The sequence below is a fragment of the Diadema antillarum genome, unplaced genomic scaffold, assembly GCF_040938485.1.
Source record: "Diadema antillarum isolate AM-2024a unplaced genomic scaffold, OU_Dant_1.0 scf00000017, whole genome shotgun sequence".
In the NCBI taxonomy this organism is placed as follows: Eukaryota; Metazoa; Echinodermata; class Echinoidea; order Diadematoida; family Diadematidae; genus Diadema; species Diadema antillarum.
In genome coordinates, this window is record NW_027270906.1 from 2,925,712 (window position 1) to 2,952,664 (window position 26,953).

General features: G+C 37.8%; 1 protein-coding gene across 2 annotated transcripts; it reads right to left on the bottom strand.

Moving 5' to 3' along the window:
- Positions 1-7,750: 7,750 nt before the first annotated feature.
- On the bottom strand, positions 7,751-18,748 carry LOC139726521 (tubulin polymerization-promoting protein family member 2-like). 2 transcript variants are annotated; one of them, XM_071637495.1, is made up of 4 exons: positions 18,474-18,748; positions 10,142-10,339; positions 8,891-9,053; positions 7,751-7,996 (listed from the first exon to the last, which is right to left on the bottom strand). In XM_071637495.1, the coding sequence occupies exons 2-4, from the start codon at positions 10,330-10,332 to the stop codon at positions 7,814-7,816; spliced, it is 537 nt and encodes a 178-aa protein (XP_071493596.1). In that variant the 5' UTR covers positions 10,333-10,339; positions 18,474-18,748; the 3' UTR covers positions 7,751-7,813. The 2 variants fall into 2 exon arrangements, with proteins under 2 accessions (XP_071493596.1, XP_071493585.1); XM_071637484.1 differs by having other exon boundaries at positions 10,142-10,342.
- Positions 18,749-26,953: the final 8,205 nt, after the last annotated feature.

Genomic DNA, 26,953 nt, shown 5'->3' on the forward strand with positions numbered 1-26,953 from the left:
TTTTTGTGTGTGTTTGACAGGCAAGCTAACAAGGTGGACTCGGGCTCTGCCTTCTCAGAAGTTTTGAACAAAATCTGTTTTCATGAATGTTCAGATATAATTTCCCCCACATTTGTACCATATGTCATGCTTTAGGAATTTTAGTGTGAGATATAAGAATATTTGTCAGATCTGTCATCCTAGTTGAGATGAAACATTAATCATCTGCTGCATAGAAAGTCATCTCGACCTTAAAAGAGGTGTCACATATGTAAACAGACAATTGCAAGAGGCATTAGCCGGACATTGCAATAGCTATTAATCCCTACTCCATTAAATGGACATTTTGATAGTCATGAAATGTATTAGACAGGAAAATGCCCACATTGTACACTGTATTTTATTAGCCCAACAATGGATGTGGTTGCCCCAGGCAATCAGGAAGTTGATTTTCCCCATGTTCACACTAGGTCCCGTGTCACAAGGGTAGTCAGGAGAGATCTTATCATTTTTACAACTGACCTTCCACATTACTATCTCGGCTGTCCCCAGGCCTTTGTGACAATCGGGCCTTGGGGCAAGCCCTGCCACTTGACATGAGACTTTGTGCATGCGCACATTTGATGAACGCAGCAGGGTGCTGTCAGTTACAGCCCAAGATCACTCTCCCCTCCAAAGTTTGTCCTCGTACCCGACTTGCTTTGCATGGACAGGAGAGAAGTCCCACTGAGTAAGTAGTTTCTCATTATTTTACCAAAAAGAAAATAAAAATCTGAAGCCCCATCTTGACCTAAACTACACCATCCTTTTAAATCCTTGCCCACCTGCAAATGAGTCTCGTTTCTCGTGTGTATTTTGCATAGTTTCAAATCAATTATCAGCTAATTATGAAATAGTGATTTTCCCAGACACCATGTGTTTCTTAAAGACACTTGTAAGATGATGCGCCTGGTTTCAGCGGGTTTGATTCCACCCTACCCTTGGGGTTTGTTTTCTGTGTCGAAAGTACAAAGTAAAAATTATAAAATACTATGCACTATCTCTTTAAGGTTGTCCTTGCTGATCAAACAATGAATGACAGACTAGAAGAAAGGCTGTTGTGAGCCAGGACGTGTCCCTCTTCCCCAGTCCTGTCATCTTTGATATGTTGCCATTGTTGACAGTTGTATGCGGGAGCAGTTGCTGCAACATGTGTTTGATAACTTCATAACTGAAGAAATGCTCTCCCCTGACATGGTGCATATCACTTAAGTGTCTGACTGTACTTGAGATTGTCACCCAGCTGCCAATTTGATGACACAAGGCATTTTTTCTTGAATTTCTCCAAAGATTCATTCACTATTTTGAGGGACAGCGCAATGTCAAGCAGGAAATTGGTAATGAAAGAACTGATAGATACAAAACACATGATGCCTCATATTCAATGAGCTGAATACATGGTGATGAAATTGAAAGAGTCACAAGGCATCTTTTCACTACCTTGTAGTGAATGCAGTCAACAAAAAACTTTAAAGTAAGCACTTCACAGGGATGCTGATAGTGATGAAATGATTGTTGCTCTGTAATGTTAAATTCATTACATTTAGTTCAAGAGTAGCAACATTGAGATATACCAGGGAAGGTGTACTTTGTACTCTTGTACAGTACATGTATATTATTTTAATGTTTAAGTACAAACAATTATTTAAGTCCTTCAGCCCTTGTAAAACTTGTTCAGAGAATGTACTGTACCACAAGTCATAGCATAATTCTACTTTTTGTAATGCTATATCAAGTGAGATACGTGTACCACATTGATTAATATCCAAACATTTCCTTTTCCATTCAGACAGGATTTGTTGTAATTGACTGGGTTTGGTGGAATAGTCGTCCAAGTGTGCAGAGGCTATTGGTGGGTGGTGTGAAGCTTCAGCGTAATATGTTTCATGGGAGATCATCATTGTCAAATGTGCAGGTAGTAATCTATGTGAAAACAGGTAGACAAATGGCAGACATAAATTAACGTTGGTCAGATGGAGCTTGCAAACTGAGAACCCTGTAGGTGTTCATCAAGGGTGTGAAGATTACTGTATACGCTGTAATTTTCGCGTACATAAATTTTCGCGAATTGCCGCTGTCACACATTTTCGCGAGTGGTTAAATTCGCGATTGGGGGACCAGAGAAAATATGAAGTGGCAAAGAAAGTGTGAATTTTCAACTTACTAGCAAATAAGAATGATACTAGTTATACACTGCATGAAAAAAAAACTTACCAAACTATGCGAACTATTAAGTTAGAATTCAACATTTTTGAAGTGGTTAAGTCCATCGCGCTAGATTTCTGACGAGTGGTCCCCTTGCGATAATGGATTGGCTCTCTCGTAAGTAGACGTGGACGTGCGTAAACAAGCTTAGCCAGTATAATCTGTTCGGTAAGCCATGACATGGTATACTAAGTACTGAAAATGTTCGTATCATCAAGGCAAGGGATTCATTTTGGAAGGTAATATTTTCGCGTGTTGTTAATTTCGCGAATAGCTCCCGACTCGCGAAATTCGCGAAAATAAAACCCCCGCGAAATATATAGCGTATACAGTATAATGCATGAAATATTTTTTACATGCTAAGGACAGTCTTACCTCCTGTCTCATACTCATATATCTGGTGGTACTGGTAGTCTAAAAATATGCAATGAATTATGAAGGGTAGTATGGTTTTCTGTTTCATATTATACCATAGTGTTGCAGCCATTGATTGATGTGCCATAGGTTATAGTCACATAGGGAGAAAGGAAGACTATAAAAACACTAATACATGTATCTCATGATAATTTACATAAAATGTCTAACACCAATTACATAACTAAATTTGAAAATATTCCATTCATCTGCAGTTGTAGTGAAGCTGTTCATCGCTGATATTTATTGTATCATGTGTAGTCAGAGTCCCTCCAGGAATTCACAATCCTTCCACTGCCCCTTTTAACAGTTGTCTCAATAGAAATTGCATTGTGACACAAACAGTGATTGTCATTACAGTTTCTGAGAATAAAAAATGTGCAGCATTGAGTCCTGTGTAATTGAGGTTTTAAAAGTACAGCATTATCCCCAAATCTGTCGGTAATTAACCTAGGATCAAATGTAGAAATTTGCCTGTCTTTGTATTCAGTATTATTACCACATTCCACTCGTGTGCTGTTGATTTATGCTGCACTTCACATCTCCTCGAAAAGTCCTGTCATCACAAATCATTATTTCTTTATAAGATTTGAAAAAAAAAAAAAAGCTGAGAAATTTGTTTGTTTGTTTGTTTGTTTGTTCGTTTTTTAAATTCTATTATTAGGTTTGATGTTGAGGGCAATATTTTACCATCTTGTGTGATATTGTGAAGACATATATACCAGGAAAGTGGGTCCATGGAGCAATCATTCCTGTAGCCTAGTAAGCCTGTAATCTCCAATGTACATTGTGTAATACATCTGTAATAGGAATACTATGTGCCGTCCATTCAGTCAATATATATAACACCGAGTGTCGTGTTAAGTCACTTGTTTTTGCCATCACTGGGTTTTGGAAGACTGTAGAAATTAAAGAAAAAATGATATGAAAACATAAGTAAGAGTTGTGTCATCCCTTCTTTTTGACAGAGAATGAGAGTGGCGCTAGTAAACTTTTGATGGTTTGATCACGCGACAGTTTTTTCTGTTCTTTAGAACCTTTTTTCTTAAATCTACTATGGAACAATGACATGATACATGAAAGTCGAAGGTAGCTTGACTTCCTTTGTTATGTCGATTTTGATGAAAACTCCACAACTGTGCAACAATGTGCAAGATATTCTGTAAAGGTCAAGTCCACTTTCATAGACATGTGGATTGAGTGAATGCAGTGATATAAGTATAACACCAGTGAGAGTTTGAGGAAAGTTGGACAATCCATTCAAAAGTCTTGAATTGTTGAAGTTTCTGCTCAGTCACTGCTGGATGAGAAGACTACACAGCTTGTGATGAAACATGTGTACAATGATATAAAGAAAACAAAGAAAATTCAACATATTTTCACTTTTCTTACATAATAAAAGAATGCTTGACTTGGTCTCTTTCAGAAAGCAGGGGGAATGATATTACCTTTAACATACATCAGTGACAGGTTGAGGAAATGTGCACTTTAAAAAAAAAAATTGTATTTTATATTTTCCTTATATCATTGTATGCATGCACTGCATGTGACATCATACACTGTAGTAGTCTTCTCATCCAGCAGTGACTGCACAGATGATTTAAGAATTCGTAACTTTTGAAGGGACTGTCCAATTTTCCCTAAACTTTCACTAATGTGTTCTGATAATATTGCTACATTTACTTAATCTACACGTATATGAAGGTGAACTTCTCCTTTAGTAATATGTCCACGGCTTCACGCAGAGTGAGAGAGAAACAGAATTGGTGTGCACGTAAATTGGTACATTAATGACACTACAATTTGAAGGGTTTTTTTTCTTTGACTTTATTGCTATAAAATACAGTGTTTACTTCGTTATTCTCCGTAACAAACAATCCCTCATTCTGCTAAAATAGACCACATTGTTGTGTACTATCTACTCACGATTCACAAACAAAATATGACGCAAAGGTCAGTCACCTGTCGGGTCATCATAGTATTATCTCCATTAATATATTGCACTAGCCTTCGACTCGTGCGGCAAGATAGTAGGGGCGATAGATTCTTATATTGTTTAATGCTCTAGTAAATACTGGTCAGTGATTGGTCATAATGCAATCACGTGACTTATGCAGCCAGGATTGAAATTGTTATATTGCGAGCACTGACATCACGTCAGGTACACGTAATAAAATTCCAGAATTTGACTACATGTACTAGTAGCTGCCGACTGGCTAAAATAAGTGATGTGTACACGTACATGTATACAATGTCGTATAAACCATAGTACAAGAATATTAACATGTGACGGTCCCTTGGGAGTTACATTTCCTTTCTAGACAATCATGTTTTCCCTATAATCTCGGGGGGGGGGGGTATTATCCCAGCTGGGATGTCAAATATTACATTACACCGCTAAAAAGACAATGTCTTATGATATGGCCCTGAGAAAGAGCCCCAGTTTTCAGTATGGATGCTCTCGAATATACGACGATCTTTTTCAAACAATATGACATCAGCCCTCGAAGAAAAGAAGAGGTTAGATCAGCTTCAATCAATTTGTTTTAAATTGCTATTTAGATAATATCTTCAAGGTATATGCGACTCTAAGCTGCATTTCAAGCCTAAACGTCTTTGAAATTATTTCAGTTTTCATGGAAGCGGTATCGGGTTGTGGAAAATGCCCTAACTCACGTGCGTTAAAAAAAATGTAATCCTACCAGTTAACCATTGTGGATGTATTCTATTTGTGATTCCAGCCATCTGTGTATACAGAGTTAAATTGTTGTATATCATTCCGGTTAGGATTAGGATATAACCGGACGCTGTCCTGACGTTAGGAACATAACATGCACTATTCACTGTGATTTTTTTTTTTTTTTTTTGTATATTACTTCTGTTGATCAGCTAATATTCCCATAACCGTACACAAATTCGTGATTATATTTTCTATATCGTAGAAAGTGTTGGACGTAAAACTATGTAATATGTCAGAAGCCTTAAAAAATCAACAAACCAATGGCGGTGATATCACCAGAATACCCCTGAACCCCCTCCCCCCATATTGGTCAACTACATTCCCCATTTCCTTTAAGTATCGCTTATTACAGCATTGTATACTAAACGAGCTCTATGCATCCAAAGTAGAGCCACTATTCGGAAGCCACAACTGTGATACACTAACGAACTATACTTCGTCACGTGACTACACACAGGTAAAGTTTTAAAGTTTGTTGCGCGCCTAGCAAAGAGTACATTAATCACAATGCGCAGGTAGGCTTAGCGATACTCTTTCTATCATTACAAGTGCTCTGTTTCTTACTTTCAAACAATGAATGTTTGTATTTGCTTTCTTACTGGATCAAAATCATAGAATATTTGGCATGCTAATTGATCGCTGCATAAAACTTTTTATAGCGTCTAACACCTATATCTCTTAGCAATGTATCAAACTTGTTATGATAATGCAAGGAAAATAGTATGAAAGACGCTAAATGGTCCAATATTGCTTAACAAGCAATAATGATTCTTTATACGCTTACACAAACGGCCACATGTACGCGTTTTAACACAAAATAAACTTTGCTTTTATACTGTACAAAGACTAGGTTACGTAAGCGTAAGGTTGTTACCACTTACTAGTATTCCTACAACTAGTGGGTACTTTTGTTGTCGCGAGTGTATCAAGTATTATTTTGACTTTTGAAACACCATATTTTGTTTATTGTTTTAGAGAAAAAGCGTCTAAAATCCGTTATTTGAATTAAGGTTCAATGAAATCTGAGTAATGGCACATACGTAGTTAGCGGCACAGCATTTTCATTTGAATAGGAAAATAGCACAGCTCACTGAAAATATACATGCATGAAAGTCATTGTTACATCCATTGTTTCTAAAATTACAGGCATCTACCATCTATATTTCATAATAATCATTTCGTAATAACGATCAAGGCTTTACCTGAATACCAAATCTATATTCTCAAATGTAAACGTTTATGTAAACAACGCCTAATTCACCCTTGTTCCACGAAATTGAACGTCTGTCTGCACGTAGGGTATACTTTCTCGCGTAGCACCATTCTTACTTCTTCGTTTTTTCATGACGCAAAATCGAGAACAATATCTGAGCTCACGGTTGTTGTTTTCTTTTTTACAACTTGATAACATTTTTTTTTCCATCCACGTCCGATATAAGAAAACCGTATGAAATTCCTGAGTGCTCTACATTTAATATTTCTTTTGGAAGACCTTTTTGGCGATTTAAAGTGATTCGACCAACGACACTCTGAACGATCAGAATATTGATAGACCGTGACCCTGCGTAGAAGGTGTTGATGCTGTAGCTCTTAATTATCTTGGCGAAAACTACAATTTGTAATACATGTACGAATCCCCACACTTTTTATAACTTCTAACCACTCATAAGGCTTTGCGTGGAGATCATCAAAATATACTTTGCTGGTGCCAAAAACTGACTACAATGCTTTTCATTAAAAGAATCTCATCCGTGTTGACTCAACAGACTACAGAACTCTCAGAGACGTTCTCTTTCCATGCAATCATGACATGAGCAATTGGGATGGTGCTTGTGTTCGTTACGGGAATCACAAGTTAGAGTAGACCAAGTGATAGATATCTTGGTGAAATGTTACACATATACTATTCTTTGTTCATGTTTTCAATGACACAGTGACTAATTGATTGCAGCATGCATACTCGAATTCTTCTGCTGATAGGCGATCATGGGCACGTAATTTGCCTCAGACAACATGCCCACAGCTTTTTAATTTTTTTTCCATCATTACGTCACTACGTCATATCCGTTATATCATTACGTATAGTATCCCAGGGTCCTTCCTGCTGACATTGCTCATCACCATGACGACGGAAAATGTCATGCAACTTTGAAGGTTGGCCCAAGGATACATCACCTTGGCAGACAAAGTCCTTGCAGTGATTGACCGCCAATTAGGAGATTTTCACATTGTCCAATATAGTATTCGACTTCATGATCACTCTGTCCATGTCTTCTAAAATGTTCTAACAGAACTTCGTGTTAGACTAATATACACACGTAGTATGTCGAATCTGCCTCATTTGGTCCGTACATGTACTATGGTTCTGGTCCGACTTAAAAAGTTTTGATCAGTGACTCTATCTTTTCCAAAAGATTATTCGAGAAGGCTTCCAAGTTACTGCTTGTCGGTATAGGAATCCTTCCCCTTGTAGCCATGCACGTATCCCGTCTTCTCCACCAGGTATTCCCGTCCAGCACGCCCCTTTCCCGACCCGTCCTTGTCGAAACGCTCCCGGTGCAGTCCCGTGTATTTCGACACGTCCGTAAAGTGGTCGACATTCCCTTTAACGGACTGCTTCTGCAGGGAAGACACAAAAAGGGAAGACAGAATATTTCAGAAATGGAAGGACGCCGCTACAGACAATAATTCTCTCACAAAATATCAACATACAGTTTGCCTGTATCTTCGTTTAGGGATTGTCATCTTACAGTCACGACAGTAATGATGTTTACCCTGCTGTTTATTATAAAATAACAATCCAATGATCACTATACAAAATCACTTAGTATGCATTCATGACATTCCTTCACAACTTTTATGCTTTTGACCTCTAACAAAAAGACGGGGGATATAGATACCAGGCATGAGATATGCGGCTTTCAAACTGTGCTGATGAATTTCTTTTCTTGAAAGAGCAGTTTCCATCTTAAGATGTCATGACAAGGAACGTTGCAAAACGGTCTCTCTATGTATAACCATGCTGATGGGGCATAATTATCATTAAAGAGAAAGCGAAGAGGGCCATTTCTCAAGACAGAGGGGACTTGACGCGGAGAAAGGTTTTAGGGACCAAAGAAATGTATACGAATCATTGTAGCAGGCGGAAAGTGTGAGGCCTATGTATTAAAATATTTTTTTAAGTCTTAGCAACACTGATGAAGGCTATAACGATCACCCTGAATAAGATGCTGACTTCACTGTGCTCCTCATTATTTTGGTCTCAATGGAGCTGGATTTCTTGCTTTGAAGATGAGGAGATGTTCACACAATTGTCATCGGTTACTACTATTCGGAATCCGTTCTGTATTGCTAAGGTTTTGTTTTACTTTACTTTTCAGTCAGGAGACCATGCAGACACATTTTGAAGGAAAAAAAGTGAGGGAAAAGACAAGTGAATCGAAATTCCGTCGCAAGTAGAAGACTTTGAATACGTGTGCAAACAGCTCCTTCGGTATACACGTAATTACTCACCGTGGTGCCCGCCGTGCTCGGCCCCGTCGAGCTGCTCAAGAGACTCTTGATTTTTTGGACATTCGCGTCGTCGTCGGTGCCGTATTTTGACTTGGCGATCATCTTCAGACTCACGAGAAACTTTTCGTAGTTCAGCACCTTCACCTTAGGGTCAGCCTTAGCTCTGTTTGTTTGGAAGAAGAGAATAATTATGAAAATAAACCTAGGAATCTTATAGGCTTAGTTTTTATCTATACCCCTGCTCACGTGAAATATCCGGAAAATGATAATAATGTTCTGTACATACAGAAATATCATTCTTTCTATCTGAGCAAAGCATGTTAGAATATTGTTAGATTATTTTATAGATTTCTCTACTTCTCTACGTTATACAACGAAAGAAGAAAATTGTAATATTATAACAAAACGTCTTATCTATACGCCGATACTCAAAACTGAATATATTTTAAGAAAAGTTGTATCTACTTTGACCATGCTGACGCAATGCAACAGCAAAACACATTCCCTAGAAATCTGAGTCACTATACTTTCTGTTTAATAAAACTACTGCAGAGAATGAACAACTGCGTGAAATCCAGTCTTTATACCGTTAGTCATGTAGAGCCTACGTATGATATCTGTAACATGCACATGAAAGAGATACATGACATTGTTGAGTAAGCGATAACAAGGAAATATGTACATTGCACTCTTCAACAAAACATGTTTAGTTTCAGTTTAGTCTTAGTTTATTTCTATATTTCTCAGTTATCAACAAGTGCATTGTGGTAACACAAAATACATTACATGCAAAGACAAGACGAAATTTTCAGATTTTACAAAAGAAATATGCAACAAATGTCGTAAAATACTCAAATTAAAGATATAGATGTGAAAGGACAGAGAAAGAAACAAACGAATCTACGAAAAACTGTAAGCTTGTAGCTCGATCTAAGTTAAAAGACGGAGCTCGATTTGTACGCGAATTCTTCAACGAGATGTCATGTTTTCTGATAATATTTCATGTAATCTTTTAATGTAGGCCTATTGCTCTACCTGATGGCCTCTGTCTACTCATGTACGATATACTTTATTCACTCAACACTATATCGTAACTTTTTGTTTACATTCGTTCAGTATCCGTGTCTTTGAAAACAAACCATCTCTCATCGACCAATCGGTCTACAAGATCATATCTCTGTCATGTCTAAAAAAAAAAAACCCGAGATAGTTGACCGTCTCCTTGTCCAGCGGTGATTCATCCATCCTTACCTGGTGAAGATGATGTCCACTTCCGTTTGGTTGACCTTCTTGTCCATCACGCCACATTCCTTCATCATCTTGGAGAAGTTCTTACTCGTGATGTCTTTCGTCTGTCCAGGCCGACCAAAGGCCGCGTATTTCTGGAACAGCTGATTCAGCGTCAACTTCTCCGACTTCTCCCCGCTCACTTCGGCCGACATCTTGGGTCTGCTGTAAGAACAACATAATGGGCGGAGAAAATTATAGCAGGCGACAACTGGTATTGATAACCTCTGTATACATTGCAATTTTTCTTTAAAACATTATGATGTCTCTATACAACAGCAACGTTAACAATGTTCATGCTCTCAGAAAACGTGCTTGCCGTACGGAAGTAACTGTATATTTGTCCACCGCGAATTCAAAGTTTATTAGATGAAAATTGGATGACTGAGATATCCATGAACAAAAAGGTCATGATAAAAGGTGAGAGACCCATTCTTTATCAGGACCACTTTGTTCTACTTGTTTAATATATATATATATATATATATATATATATATATATATATATAAGTATATATACATATATATATATCAGCCATTTCAAAACCGATTTTTTTTTTTAAATCAAATTAACTTTGAATTCCTCTTAGAATTGTGTGCCTTTAGTTTATAAGTGGTTTCTTATTATCTCCACAAAAGTTAAAATCTGAATTCCTCATCTCAAACAAAACTATGCCATCCCTTTAAGTCCCGATGATTTCTCTGCCTGCCAGCCCCCTTTTCCCATCTTTCCTTCTTTCTTTCTTTCTCTCTCTCTCTCTCTCTCTCCTTGAATTAGACATCCATTAAGATGCTATAATGTAGAATAGATATGCAAGGGTATTCGATTTGTCGACGTAAACATAGGGTTGAATTTGAATTTCCATCGGCATGTAGGCACTAAATCACTATGTATATCTTCTTGGGCGATAAGAGAACGATCAGGATCCTGAATCTCAAGTTCACATCATAACCAGGAAAATATTAAGCTCATGTCTCTTTCTCTCGCATTTCCATGCCGATGTATCACGATTTATATCTCAAAAGCAAAGACAACTTTTGGTTGTTATTTTCGTAATGTAAGGCATTACCGAAGATAATAGAGCAGGCGGGGCGCTCTTTCATCTTTGGCATTACTGTTTCCCTGTATAGCTCTTAATTACAATTCGACGGACATTTGTGGTATAACGATTGTAAACGCAACTCTTCACTTGCCTTCCCAGACGTAAATGAATGTCCGCATCTGATTTTTTCAGGATTGGTTATGTTCTCTAAAATGAGATTTTTCGTCTGTAGATAACTGAGGGGGAAATGCTTCACTAGCTTTGAGCTTCAGAAGGCATTGCCCTTTGACTCCGTACGAACAGCCAAAGACGGAAATTGCATAAAAAGAGATGCGGTATTAGTCCATGGTTCCACGCTGGCAATAACACGTTGGCTGGGATTGCTTCTCTGTTTTAAGGACCTGGGATCTTTTTTCCGGTATATTACGAGACGACTCGTGTCATGAATAATGCTTAATGCGGTTCTGGATGGCAGTACTTTTCATTCTATATCTTTTTAGGAGGAGGGGAGGTGGTGGTATCGAAACAAGAATAACAACAATATTTGTTTACACGTATACAGCAGTACAAATCCTCGGTTTCTTTATTAGTGACAAATAAATTCAAGGGTGTATCTAGGGACTTAGCATAAATCCTATTTCGAGCCAAATCTATGTCAATGACATATACATTTAATACGGGTAGTTCCTCGAAAAGACCTTCAGAAGATATACTGGTAGAATAGACCGAGTGAATACACTTACATTTCTATTACCAAAGTAATTATGCATTCTAATATGATTATCTGTATCATTTATCCTTTGCAAGGTCGAATATTTGTTTATGATATAATTCCTGATTTATTCTGCGTTATGTTTTGTTGGGCAAAGAAGAATGAAAATAAATGAATTGAATTGAATTAGAGTGCGCCGAAATGTTTTGTTTGACATCGAGTTATACCCCATTATAGTCGCGGCACAACAAACACGGTCCACAACTAGCACAGAAGTCTTACTTTCTTAATGATATTGATATGATCATCTCTCTTTTAGGTCCATGACTTGGCAAACACCAAAAAAGATGCAAAAGTATAAATCTCCGTCTATCCTTTTCCTCCTGCCTAAAAGTCAGATGAACCCTAAGGCTTATACCAACGTTTATCTCTTACCATGTATGCGATGTGCTATATGCGCTGACTTGTTAATACGAGATAAGATGCCCCATATGATATGCAGGATTTATGTATAAGAACAATTTTCAACAATAAAATACGTTATATCTCTTTGTACTCCGTCGATTTACGAACGACCAGATTGATATGAATAATATACATTCTTGCAATAGTGATAACATGAAACGACAGAGTAATACATCCTGGTCACTCCTCTTTAAAATAGATAGCTGATGTGGCCCTTTAAAGCTCTTGAGTGTTTACATGGATAGCGGCGTCTGAAGTATAATGAAGTACAGGATATCACTGGGGAGAGATTTCCTCCATAGAAAGCCAGCGAGCCGCCTTGCGAAGGAATAAAAATACTATTTGTCTAAATATGGATATTCCAGTCTTCCGCTATCTGGTTCCGATGTAATGGAGCGGCTCGGTGATGTTCCATCATTGCAGGGGAAATGGCAAACGTGATGATAGAAGACATTCAAATATACATACTCATACACTCACAGCACTGCTTATATACTCACACATAGCTAGGCATACATACAGCACACACACACACACACACACACACACACACACACACACACACACACACACACACACACCACACACACAATCACACACTCACACATACAACATAATCACAATATATTTGATTTGATTTGATTTATTTCTGCTTGATTCCGTTACATCAGATAGGATCATGTACATGTCATTTATAACAAACAGTATATCGACACATAGTTTTTAGTACAATTATACAAGACAAATACAAATATACTATAATGGAACTTAAACAGAAGGGTCTCCAAAATAAGCCGAGGCTTGACGGTATGGAGACTATATGCTTACCTACTCTGAATAGAATAGGGAATAGAGAAAGAGAGAAATAGGGAAGGGTATAGGGGAAAAAGGGAAAGTTACAGAGTGTATGGGTACCACTCCAACTACTTTACAATGATAGTAATGATGATAAATACAGTATGATAATGATATTAAAGTTAACACGTTCAGTTGCCTTTGCCGGAGTAATGACCAAATATGCACTATGAAAATAATAATGTGTGAATACAAAATATCTTATACATATTGTTATCTGACATTGAACAAAATATATCGTGTTTGTTTTATGTACGCAGTAATGGTAAGGCACATCGTACACATACATGCTCATATAATATACATGATGTACCTATCCTATACATACATATACATACTCATATTCATAATATGGATAGATAAATAAATCGATATGTGTATGCACACATCCATGCATTATGTATCACGTACATATTCATATACATTTGATTATAATACAATAAAGGAATCAGAATGTTATCCTGGGGAATACTGCTTAAGGAGGTGAAGTTTTACAGCCTTCTTAAATGAATACATAGCGGTCATGTTTTTAATTTCGATGGGAAGGGAATTCCAAGTGTCAGGGCCGGAGTGTCTGATAGAATGATGCGCGAGTGCGGTTTTGGGGTTAAATAAATGTAAATTTGTGGATTGTCTGGTTGGATAAGAGTGAATCTCTGAATTTGACCGAAATATTATGTTAAATATTGGAGGCAAGAGGTTTGACTTGAGACAAAACATAAATACAGCTTTTTGGAGAAAATTTATATCATTTATCTTAAGGGATTTAAGCTGGAAAAACAATGGGTCGGTGTGATCACGAGAGCGTGCTCGACTGCACACTCGTATTGCTTTTTTCTGTAGGAGAAGTATACGGTCTGTGTTACATTTGTGGGTTGCCCAGATAATGTTGCAATACGATATATATGGTAAGATTAAGGCATTATACAGGGTAAACAATACACGAGTTGGTAAAAAATACTGAAGCTTAGTTAACAGGCCAACGTTTCGGGATATAGGCAAAATGATGTGTTTTACATGATCATCCCATTTTAGGTTTTCATTTATATACACACCAGGAAATTTATTGAATATTTTCCTTTCAAGAGATATACCATCAATATACAATTCATATTCTGGTAAATCAGCTTTTTTACATTTAAAATGAATGAAATTAGTTTTGCTTGAATTAAGTGCCAGTATATTACTTTTAAACCATGTAGATAATTTCGGTAATTCATTGTTCAAAATAGCAACTAGGTGGTTTAGGTCAGCATGTGAGTAAAATACATTTGTATCATCGGCAAATGATATATACTGTAACATAGATGATGCGTTTGAAATATCATTAATGTAAATTAAAAACAATAACGGCCCTAAGATCGAACCATGGAGCTCTGTTAGTAGCTCCATGATCGAACCCTGGGGAACTCCACATGTTACAGGTAGTGTATTGGAGGATACTGAATCAAAGGAAACAAATTGTTTTCTACATAACAAATAGTTTTCAAACCATGTAAGTGCAGTACCCCGAACCCCGTAATGTCGTAGCTTATATAATAATATTTTGTGGTCAAGAGTATCGAATGCCTTGCTCAGATCCATAAATATACCAATTACATGTTTGCGATCTGCCAAGGCACTCGATACTCTATCAAATAACTGCATTAGCGCGTGATCAGAAGAATGATTGGTTCGGAAACCGAATTGATCAGGATTGAAGAAATCATTCTGACACAAAAATCCATACAACCTATTATACACAATTCTCTCGAGTATTTTGGAGAAACTAGAGAGAATAGAAATGGGACGGTAATTAGTTACACACGTGGGATCATCTTTTTTATAAATCGGTGTTACTTTAGCACTTTTGAAGGAACTTGGAAAAATACCAGAAGAAAGAGATAGATTAAAGATATGGACTAAGGGAGACAAAATACTACCTATAATCTGCTTAAGTAAATTGGTGCTGATTTCATCATGACTGACAGAATATCTATCTTTAAAAGCACAGACAATTCTTAATATTTCAATAAAATCAGTTGGGTTTAAAAATAAGGATGAATCTATTGGTTGTGGCAGAAAATCTGCGAAATCACAATTACACAATATATATACATGCAGATTATCACACAGCATACAAAGAGAGAAAGAGAGGAACAGACAAACAAACAAACAAACAGATAGAGCCAAGATTGAGGTCACGATTATTCCCTCTAGATGCCCTTTCATGCGCGTGTACCGAATCAGTCCGATTTGTAAACAATAAGGAGATAAATTTATAAAATAAGCGAGGTATACGATACGACCTATTCCTGACAGAGAAAGTCCGCTTCACTCCGGTATAAGATCATACTAGAAGCAGACGGTTAACTTTCCTGTGTCCACCATGATAATTACTTTACAAATTCCAAATTCAGGCCAGCCATTTACATCAACCTTATATGGCGCATTACTCATGTCATGCATGTTGTAATGACTGACGGTACGACGCTGCGCTTTGATCATTAATCATTGCTCACGAAATTTTCTGACTTCAAGTCTATACACCTATAGAAAACACATCTTTCACAGTATAGATACGAGTGCGCATTATTTTCGTGATCATTATTATCATTCTTTAGACTATTGTACTTCGTTGTGATGTAAAACACTACAGAATTTGGAGAGCAATTATTAAGAGAAACAGGTTTTTACTTTCATGAAGCTAGAAGGAAAAAAAAAATGTATCACTTATTGTCAGTCTAGGATCTCACCAGTAATAATAGTTCACAATTGATCATGAGAGAGCCTCTCTATATAACACACAAAAAAGGGAAATAAAGATGTACAACATGTGCCTGTACAGATAGCAGTGCAGGCTATAGAGCCTACTATATGAGCCTTTAAGACTTTGAAAAGCGAAAGTATTAAAGTGCTTGTGTCTGTTTATCTCACTGGGCTTGTTTGTCTGTCTCCTTGATAATAAACCATGTTTATCTGATATCCTTGAACAATATTCAAAGACAATTCAGATCTTCTCAATACACAATGATCTGTCTCGCCTTTAAAACCTGCGTTCATGATCTTCCATTGACTAGTTTTCATTTCCGCTTCAAGTTTAATTCTAATCTATATGTGTATAATGTTGGGATATTTTTATGAATACGGTTAATATGATTTTAGTTCAATCTCGATTGTTTATTCCGAGAAGCGGAAAAGCTTTCGTCAGCTGTTCGTATAATCAACACGACAAAACAGAAAATAGAAATGTTTTAAGCTACAAATCTACCACACACAACGACAGAGAAATGTAATGAGCGGCAGTAATGCTGCTTGTGTTCTATTTTAGTGCATGTAATTCCTCTATCTGTGTTACATATATCATATTCCGTATATTCTTGCCTGCAGGGTGCCTCTTTACCCTTCCTTTGAGCATTTACAATATGCGTTGCTTTGATTATTATGCATGAAGACTGCTTTCGTCGGGTTAATTGGTACGGCATTCTGAAGCAATCAAAAGGCGTACTCATAGTGATGTAGATATCTTAACTTCTCCGGTTGCTGATTTAGAATGGTGGCGTAATATATCCGCCTCAAAGTCACTATCGAAAGTGAAATAAACGTGTATAGGATACAATGCGCATAGTAAACCGCAGAAGCCTCAATGGCGTACCATGACTTCCAGCGCATTGTATTATTTCATTACTGTGTATTATTTATACAGTGTGTTAGCTATACCATGAACTGAACTCTCTGCTCGCTATAATTAACATGAAAGAGACATGTCACTCTCTGGCATGTTGCCCACACAAGAACATGATTGTAAATTAATGATGAAGATGTGTGTCTTTTACTTTCATTTGCAGTATCTTTAGTCCATCAGTTCAGATGGTGCGCTCGATGTCTGTATACCAAGGTATTAATATTGTCATTAAAGGGTATTGACTTCTACGCCACCTTGCTCTTTAATTACATGTACTCGGTAGAGTAGAATAAGACAGCCATTATCTATCATGTTAACCAGTAGGTCCTATTACATCTATCATGTAAAGTACGTTGAATACATGCCTATATGTTATAATTCCTGATTTATCCTGTGTAATGCTTTGCTGGAAAAAAAGAATGAAAATAAATGAATTGAATTGAATTGAAGATACATCAGAGTCGTATGACTTTCATCAAAATCAGAATTACAATAAGGAGATTATAGAATCCTAAAGTTTCACATCAGCATAGGTAGAATGGTGATAGGCCAACATGGTTGTAATCACATCAAAATATACATGTAAGGATATGCAAATCACCCGAAATCGTGATGTCAGGATATCACAACTCTCAACTTGAACAACCTATTAAATTAGGCTTGCTGCACCGCTATATAAAAGTTACTTGTTGTGTCGAAAATGAAGCAATTATAAAACTTCAACCCCTCGTATGCCGTCGATGCTAGGTTGATATCGCAACCTCTCAACAAAGATTTTACGATACAATATACATACTATCATCCATACTTATTTTGTTTTGTTTTTATTTCATATTTTTAAAAAAAAAATGTAATGCTGTGAAAATGTGTGTGTACGCCAGTGCAACATGACGTATGAGGCCATGATGTCATAATGACCTCATCTTTAATATGTTCACATGCATGTTTCTACTATAACAAGCGCTGTTTCGCGAAACATGTGAAACTATAATTCCATGCTTAGGTCAGATTTTGATGAACCATTTATATTATCATATACCATTCTGTTTGTTTTTCACCCAAATCCAGTAGAGCCAAAATGCACATGGCGTTCATAGAGTTTATAACCTTATGTATAAATCTAAACGTGAAATTACATGGCGGTATACAGATTACTGTGTGTAATGAGCAGAGGGATAGAAGAAGTCCAGCTAATCTGACGGAAACATAAAATATTATGATGAGCGCCGCCTTGTACTGAGTGGGATATGAAGGGTATATGAATGTGTATCTATATTTTGTACGTGTATCTGCGGGGATCCGGTACACGTATCTCTGCATGATTATCAACCCGCTACAGTATAAAATAACGCAGAGCCAATATTTTCTCCGAGAGTTAAAATGCACGTGACATTCCTATGGGTAGCTGCTGATAAATATGGCGAGCAGCATCTTTGCTCGAATTCGATCGCCTTGACATGACTTCAAAAGTGGCGTGATGGATCCCTTCAATGCAATTTGATATATAGGCATTAATAAGTGCATCACTAAATGTCGCCTCATTACCTGGATACTTACATGTATGGATGCGTGTATAGCCGACTGAATACGTTCCTGGATTCTACACTCAGCTCCCTTTAAACTCCGGCGGGGAATTCGAGTTATGCTTGTACTGCCAATCCTCTTGTCGTCTGGGAATAAAGCTTGAATCCTTGGCGGGAAATGGACTGAGTGAAGAGCGGAAATGTTCCACACCAGCGAGGAATGCAACATCAAATTCTGAGTGGTCACTAATATCACGCGAATTTTGTCAGTGTTAAGACAAATCACACATAGATTCAGCTGCGAGTGTAAGACAGGGATAGTTTCAATTTATATCCGGCTTCACCGAAACCTTCCGAATGCAGCGAATCTTGCCAACGGTTCGAAAGACTGTGTCTATATCATTATGCACTCCCCGATGGCATTAGCAGAAACAAGAAGCGCCGTTTTAGCGGTCTCATACGAGTTATCTGCTCACACCACGGGCATTGGGTAATAGAGGATTTCTTGGCAGCAGTTCTGCTGGTGTTATTCGAGGTGGTATTCCCACACGTGCTAAATATAGCCACGTGACTCGGTAGATGATATCAAGCAAAATTGTAAACTCTAAGATGCTTTCACTACAGGAAGTTCAACGCCACCAAGCTGCTAAAAGAAGAAGGGAAATATGATATTTGTTGTTATTTCACACGACGATTCTAACTCGATCTCTTAACATGGAAACTGGCGTTTAAAATGGTTTGTACAATTTGTCGTTTGTTCGACAAAAATCGTTCGGTTTGCAGCAAAATTTGATATCCCAGAGAAGATTGCAATCAGCTACACGTGTTATTATTCCACAATGAGGCAATCTTCCTGTATATAGTGTCATCACCACACGGGTGATATGAAGGGAGTGAGACTCTTCACGAGAGACACCCTTCACTTTCAATAACTCGCCTCTCGAGTCTGCTTGTTTTGGCGAGCGGAGCAAGAGGGGCTGCCAGGCGTCATCCTGGGGAATATTAGAAGGGAAATTGGTATTAGGCTCTGCCTTGCTCGGCTGTCATCGCACTCTTGGAAAGCAGCCGTGTACGCGGAGTTATGAACTTGACTGTGACGTCAGTTCATATGATAGTTATGAAACGGGGAAGCAGACACATCTTTCCCCCTTTATCAGGGGGTATACCTACAGACACAGCCTTGCCTCTTTATTCATCATTGTATATAATTACTCACTTTCATCCTCTCCGATGGTTGCCAGCTTTTATCTCATTCCACACAATGTTCCACTTGGGATGCAAAAATGAAAGGAAGTTTGTCAATTGATAATAGACTGATTAAGGATAACTATAAGGGAGTGGATAGTGAATGAATGAAGAAATTATGTAAGTCCAGGCCTAATCTGTACATCACTCAGAGAGAGAGAATCCTAATATCTGAATGCGATTGTAATGGTGAGTTTCCTCTTCTAACCTCAACCTCTCTCATTGTCTTCCTCTCATAAACTATCGCTCTTTTTGTCTACCTTGTAATTCCCTGCTATAAACCATTATTATGTAGTAGGCATGAATACACACAAAACATAATTCTTGTTAAAAAAACCATATAAATTATGAACATATTAGATAATATACGCGTTGCAAACCAGATAATAATGCGAAATATATTTCATACAACGTATCGCAGTATCAGGTCATTGACTTTGTGCAGTTCACTGTACTTGAAGCCTTTCGCGATTGACTGTGTTTTACCAGGGGATCACCTCCCTCGTTCTGATTTCAACCGGTCTGCGTGTGATTGCGTTCTGTACTGTTTTTCTCGTGTTGTTTGTCCTTGAATGAACCAGTTCAATATTGAGCATCTCTCAAAGCTAATGGGTATACTGGTGGGTGAATTCCGCTCTGTAACGGCAAGCGAGAGAAAATTCAATCAAAACACCCGGGATGTCCAAAGATCACATGCGCATCACCTTAAAATAATTGTACAAATAAACATAATATACATTTACACATTATGAATAGAAGAATGTACGAATAATAATGTAGTGTGTGACAGTGTTATTATTATGTGTGTGTGTCTGTCTGTCTGTGTGTGAGTGTGTGTGTGTGTGTGTGCGTGCGCGCGCGCATGCAGTCAGAGAGAGATAATGATAAAGGATGATAAATTTTTGATCATTTTTAACATTCCCTTTTATATCTTTCCTTCTCTCTCTTTTTTTGCAGCCCTACGTACTTTTTAACAATACACAACCTATCTCACACAAGGAGTCAAAGTATTTATACTACGCTAGACAAGGAAAAAGATGTCATTCGAAACAAATCAATTTCTGAAAGTGTTACTTTATGCAAATATCGTGCATGTGACAGTTTTAAAGTATATAGATTGTTGATTTATTTGAATTTTGATTAGTTCTCGTAAATAAAGCACCCCTGGGAGGCTGGGACCGACGGCTGTAAGTCCCCTCAGACATTACTGTCAGAGGGAATATAGGAGATGAGAATAAAGTGCCTTGCCTAGCATTCCTAGGGGTGCAACCCCTGCTGCTAAAGGGACTCAAACCAGGGATTGACACTACATAGTCTTATCCACTGAACCGCAACACATCGCCTCACATTTATCTTTTTTCCACAATAAGAATTATTCAAAATAATGCTGATATTGGCACACGTTCAGGTGAAAATGTCGATTGAGGTCTTTCCCTTTATTGGTTGTCATTCATAACTATATTCAACTACGGATGAATAAAGAAAATGATCTTTGATGTTCGACTATAATAATTATTATAACTATGTATCCATGTGTTACTATGTATACTGGCTGAATATCTCGACGTAAAAAGCGGGGTTGCTTTTGAATGGATAGGCCCCTATTGCTTTGATTACGAACAGAACACCAAAATAGGTTTGAAAGACAAATACATGTATCTTTAATTTCCTAACTTAGTTCTTGACTTTGTTTGACATTGCATTTGAGGCCAGTAAGGCATGGTGCTCCTCAACTTTCCTATTAACATTCCCGGGTGAAATAAGAACGCAGCTCGTCTGGCAGCCAGAAACCGCAGTGCGAGGCCTCAGGTGATATTCGGATAAGGTCAGCTTCGTCTAATGAAGGAGGATTTGCCAGAGGTTTTATCAAACAGCAACTATATAGAAAATGTGTAAAACATTAGAGAAACGTCAAGCCACAAATTTGCAAAAACTGAACAACGAAAGGTGACGGAACGATGCTCAAGATGAGAAAAATCGTCCGTCATCAGTTTGTGCAAACAATGATAGCAAAAAATCATTGCAACCATTCTAAAATCATATCGGATTTAATAAAAACAGCAATGTTATTATCAGCTACTTAGATATTTATGATAAAAACGTAGGGCCTAATGATAGAATATAATGAAACTGCCAAGTAATAAAATATAATGAAACTGCCAACTGAGAGGTATCAACAGCAACAGCAAAGCGATTATATTAATCACTTTAAAATGATATTCAAGTGTAAGTTTAGCCTCATTTTGTGCCTGCATATTCAAAGCACAGAGAGAAAGTCAATTGCATTGATATAAACATAATTATTATTCGTCATGCTCCTGTATTTCGCTAACAGTGCTTTAAAAACACCCACGCGACAAATCATCGGGAAGGAGGTAAAAATTACTCTGGCAAACTGTCATAATGAAGCACTCATTGTCCTAATTCATTTATGATAATAACAGGGCGGGAAAAAACACGTATCCAGTATCACTGCCGATAGGGGTCGCTTTATCATTAGATGAAAGTAATTCCGCAGATCCTGCCGACAGACCTGATTTTAGCATCATCTCCAGCTAAACATATGGCTACATCGTTGACGACATGACTAAGGCATGTGCGTGGATCGATGAGAGAGAAGGGGGCAAGATAATGAGGGGACGATCGGCAGCAATGACATTCTGGGAGGAGGGCGTAAGCCAGGCGAAAATTGTCATCAACTTGGGATGGGGGGCATTGTGAGGGGGGTCACTCGGTGTTGTGCGCGTGCTTTAAAAGTATCATCACAGTCTGTTTGGTATAAGAAAACAAACGTCCCGTTAGGACGAATGGAGATGAAATATCAGGGTGTGTTGAGATCAGTACTGAAAAAAAAATATGAGAAAGATTATAGAACAATATTAAATAGAAGGAGTGCAGAAAGAGGGAAAAGAGAATAAGTAGAATGAGGAGAGGAGGAGAGAAGCAGCACAAGAAAAAAAAAGAAATAAAAGAAAGATCAGGAGAGACTCAACAAGCAATGTTCTTGCATTTATTGATGTATATGTGTTGTTGTTGTTGTTGTTGTTGTTGTTGTTGTTGTTGTTGTTGTTGTTGTTGTTGTCGCTTTTTTTTTAATCTGCACGGATCAGTTGAAGAATAGCCATTGGCTATAAGGCAGATTCCGTGATAAAATAATGAACTGAACTGAACTGAACTGAACTGAACTGAACTGAACTGAACTGAACTGAACTGAACTGAAATGAACTGATCTGAACTGATCTGAACTGAACTTAAGCTGAACTGAGAGTGGTGGGGGAGGAAAGGGACGAAAGAGACGATTAGGAGAATGAGACGGAATCGAAACGGGAGAAAAGGAAAGTACACTACAGAAAACTAAAAATATCTACTGAATCATAATATTATTTTGAACGATTTAAGGTGATGCATTATTAAAAAGGCAGAGTCCTGTTCTATCATGGAGCTGTATACAACACAGTGAAGATCCATGGTTCTGTACTACCAAGGATTGGTCGCAGTATCAAGGGATGGTCCTCGTCACGAATAATATCAATCATCGAGCTATAGGTCAGACGTGTGGAAAACAAGATGATGACTCACCGGTCTTACTCTTCCTGTCTTCTTGAAGACCATTATTATTATTATTATTATTATTATTATGCGCTTTGTTTCTGTTCAGTTTTGTTGTTGTTGTTGTTGTTGCTGTTGTTGTTGTTGTTGTTGTTGTTGTTGTTGTTGTTGTCGTTGTTGTTGTTGCTGCTGCTGCTGCTGCTGCTGGTGCTGCTGTTGTTGTTGGGGTGCTTGTTTGTTTGTTTTTGTTTATGTTTTTGTTTTAGGACATATTTTCAACTTTCATAATTATGAAAACAAAATTAATCTTTCGAACATGCTCGAATTAAGAAATGAGTGATCAACAATGCGATATAGATTGTCCAGTTCACCTAACACTCTCACAATCGAAGTGTCGCTCCATCATCGTATCCATGCAGGTGTACATCCCGCTATCGTTCATGAAAATATTTATAGTAATACACGTTTAGTCGAGCCATTACAAGCCTACTTACATGAAAGACAAAAACGGTAGTACGTGGTACCCTTCCAAAGCGCACACAGTCTTACTTTCGAGAAAATAGCCATCTTTATGGCATTTCCATTGTGATGGCGCTGTTGTCCAAGTGCTCACAGAGGTATTGAACGATATCTTTGAGGTTTGTGGTACGACTTGAACACCATGAACCATCATTAACTAAAATATTCACTGGTAGAGACGCACAAGCTTATTTTTGTCCGTTTCTTCTTATTCGAATCCACATATTTATGAAGTTCTCCTTTACTACCATGTAGGGATCATCTGATGATTTTCTGTTTTTTTTTTAAGCGCCCAAAGGTGGACCTGTATGCCTAGCCACTATTATTAGTGTACATGGGATGTGATTATTATGAACCGTTCACCGGAGTGAGAGTTTTAATTCTGAGCCTCCGCATAGACGCAATGTTTGTATCTGTTCGGGATCGATGTTCCGGGCAAGGCAAACACTCTTTCTAGGTCTGATAAGAACAAAAACAAACCAAAACAAACCAAAACAAACAAAACAAAACAAAACAAAACAGCAACAACAGCAGCAACAAACGAAAATAATGATTATCAATTAATTCATCTATTCGTTTATTATTACTTAGTGGAAAAATGGAAACAATATCTAAGCGTGTGATGATGTATTACGGACTGTATACTTAGTAGTGGGAAATGAATATTCTTCGAGTTATAGATATCTAAGACAGGAAAACACATTATTTGGAATACGGGCGTTATAATTCGGTATTGTGCATGTAATAAGTTAAGAAGAAAGAACATATTTGGTTGTGAATTAAGGGAAATATTGCCACGTGTTCACTCATTTAAGGATACCATGAGGGATTATTTCAACGACAAATTTATTACACGACATAATTGTGATTTTCAAGCGTTTCGGAAAGAGTGGTGTCTGCTCAGTCATTTTTTAAAATGTGTTTTTATTATGTTGTTATGTAACGATTGCTTTGTTTACAATCCGTCGTATGTTCCAAGGTGTCCTTTTTGAAATAGAAATGTCATATGAATTCATTTTGATGAATTATTACATACGTGACACAGACTGGATATCCAACAGCGAGAGAGAAAATACCCATTTCAACTTTTTCTCTTCTACTAAACAAACGCAAACACACATCCACCCACATACATGCACACACACACATACAGCAGGGCTGCACACTGGCGCCGGTCCGACGGTCAAAGACCGGTAAAAGTCACTGTCGGACCGGTAACTTTTCAGGAAATCCACAAGTTACCGGTCCGACATGACCAGTAAAAAAAAAGCATTGGTGGGGTCAGTAGAAAGAAAAAGAGCAGCCCCGATCAGGGAGAAACAGAATGCAAGATATCGCACTGTTCAACACGTTTTACGCAAGTTTTCGTTTTTGTTTTGTTTTTTATACCGGAGCAATTTGTACAGTAGTTTTGAGCACTAGCAGTCGACCAGTAACATTCGCGCTCGCTTGCGCATTTGGCGCTGCTCACGCACTGCCATGCAATGCTATACATGCAAAGCATGTACAGTGTAACTGCTTTTCGTTTGCTTGCGATCGGCGGTCATGCCAGACAAGAAGCATTGATAGAAGCGCGCGCATTTCTGGGTCATTTTACTCATGATTTTTTAACGCAAGATCAATCCGATCCCGGCTTCGCAGCAGCGTGGCAGTTATGTTAGAACTAATTTACTTGTGTTGATTTTTAGAAAAAGTAAAAAGACATTCGATATTCAGCGATACAGTAAATGGATCTGATTGCGTTTATTTTCATTTTACACAGTCATTTCACAGATGAATATTTTCATTCGTTCAGAATGGTCTCATAATGAAGATAGGCGCAAAAATGATCACGAAATCGGCCCTTCCGTGTACTTTTTAAGAACGCATGCACAAAATGTGAAGAGATGATACACTAGGGAGAAAAAAAAAATAATGAAATCCTCGCAGTCCCGCTTACATATTTGAGGTAGAAATCGTCCAGAAAAGGATCATGAATTCGACCGGCCGCGTCGTATCTTTCAAAAGCTTATGTACGAAATGCGAAGAGATTATAGAGGAGGAAAAAAAATAAAGGACACATTTGGTGAGTGCATCATAAAAGATTACAGCCGAATAACAATTCATGAAATCGACGCAATCCCGTTGAAATTTGAGGAAATAATAGGCGCAAAAAGGATCTTGAATTCAGTCCTGCATGCCGTGTTGGTCTTAATCAAAAACGAATGCGCAAATGCGACAATTAAATTATCGGGAGAAAAATAAAAAACACATTTTTACCCTTCTGGTGCGTGCATTACAAAAAATTACATCTGAAGTAATTCATGAAATCGCCATAATCCCGCTGATATTTGAGGTAGAAATAGGCGCAAAAAGGATCGTGAATTCGGCCGTGTCGTATACCTTTTAAGAACGCATGTACGAAATGGGAAAAGATTAGCGGGAGAAACAAAGGACACATTTTCACCCCTTTTGGCGCTTGCAACATATAGATTACAGCCGAATAGTAATTCATGAAAATGTCGCAATCCCGTTGGAAATAGGCGCAAAAAGAATCTCAAATTCGGCCCTGCATGCAGTGAATAATTTTGAAAACGCATGCACAAATGCGAAGAAGTTATCAGGAGAAAAATAAAGAACGCATTTTCAACCCTTCTGGTGCATGTTTCACAAAAGATTACAGCCGAAATAATTAATGAAATATCGCAATCCCGCTGATATTTGATGTAGAAATAGGCGCTAAAAGGATCGTGAATTCGGCCGTGTCGTATACGCATACACGAAATGCGAAGAGATTATAGGGAGAAAAATACAGGACACATTTTCAACCCCTTTTGGCCCGTGCATCATAAAGATTACAGCCGAATGATAATTCATGAAATCATCACAATCCCGTTGAAGTTTGAGGAAACGATAGGCGCAAAAGAATCATGATTTTTGGCCTTGTCGTGTATCTTTTAAGAACGCATTTACGAAATGCGAAGAGTTTATCTGGGAAAAATAAAGGACACATTTTCAACCCCTTTTGGCGCGTGTATCATAAAAGATTACATCCGAAGTCATACATAAAATCATCGTAATCCCGCTGATATTTGAGGTAGAAATAGGCGCAAAAAGGATCGTGAATTCGGCCGTGTCGTATACCTTTCAAGAACGTATGTACGGAATGCGAAGAGATTATGGGGAGAGAAATAAAGAGCGCATTTTCGACCAGTATAGCTG

Excerpts from the sequence above, each read along its gene's own strand:
- LOC139726521 (XM_071637495.1), bottom strand. The coding sequence starts at position 10,332 with ATGTCGGCCGAAGTGAGCGGGGAGAAGTCGGAGAAGTTGACGCTGAAT. Across the intron at positions 9,054-10,141 it reads GTGGACATCATCTTCACCAG|AGCTAAGGCTGACCCTAAGG; the intron begins GTAAGGATGGAT and ends CCAAACAAACAG. Across the intron at positions 7,997-8,890 it reads CGAGCACGGCGGGCACCACG|AAGCAGTCCGTTAAAGGGAA; the intron begins GTGAGTAATTAC and ends TCTTCCCTGCAG.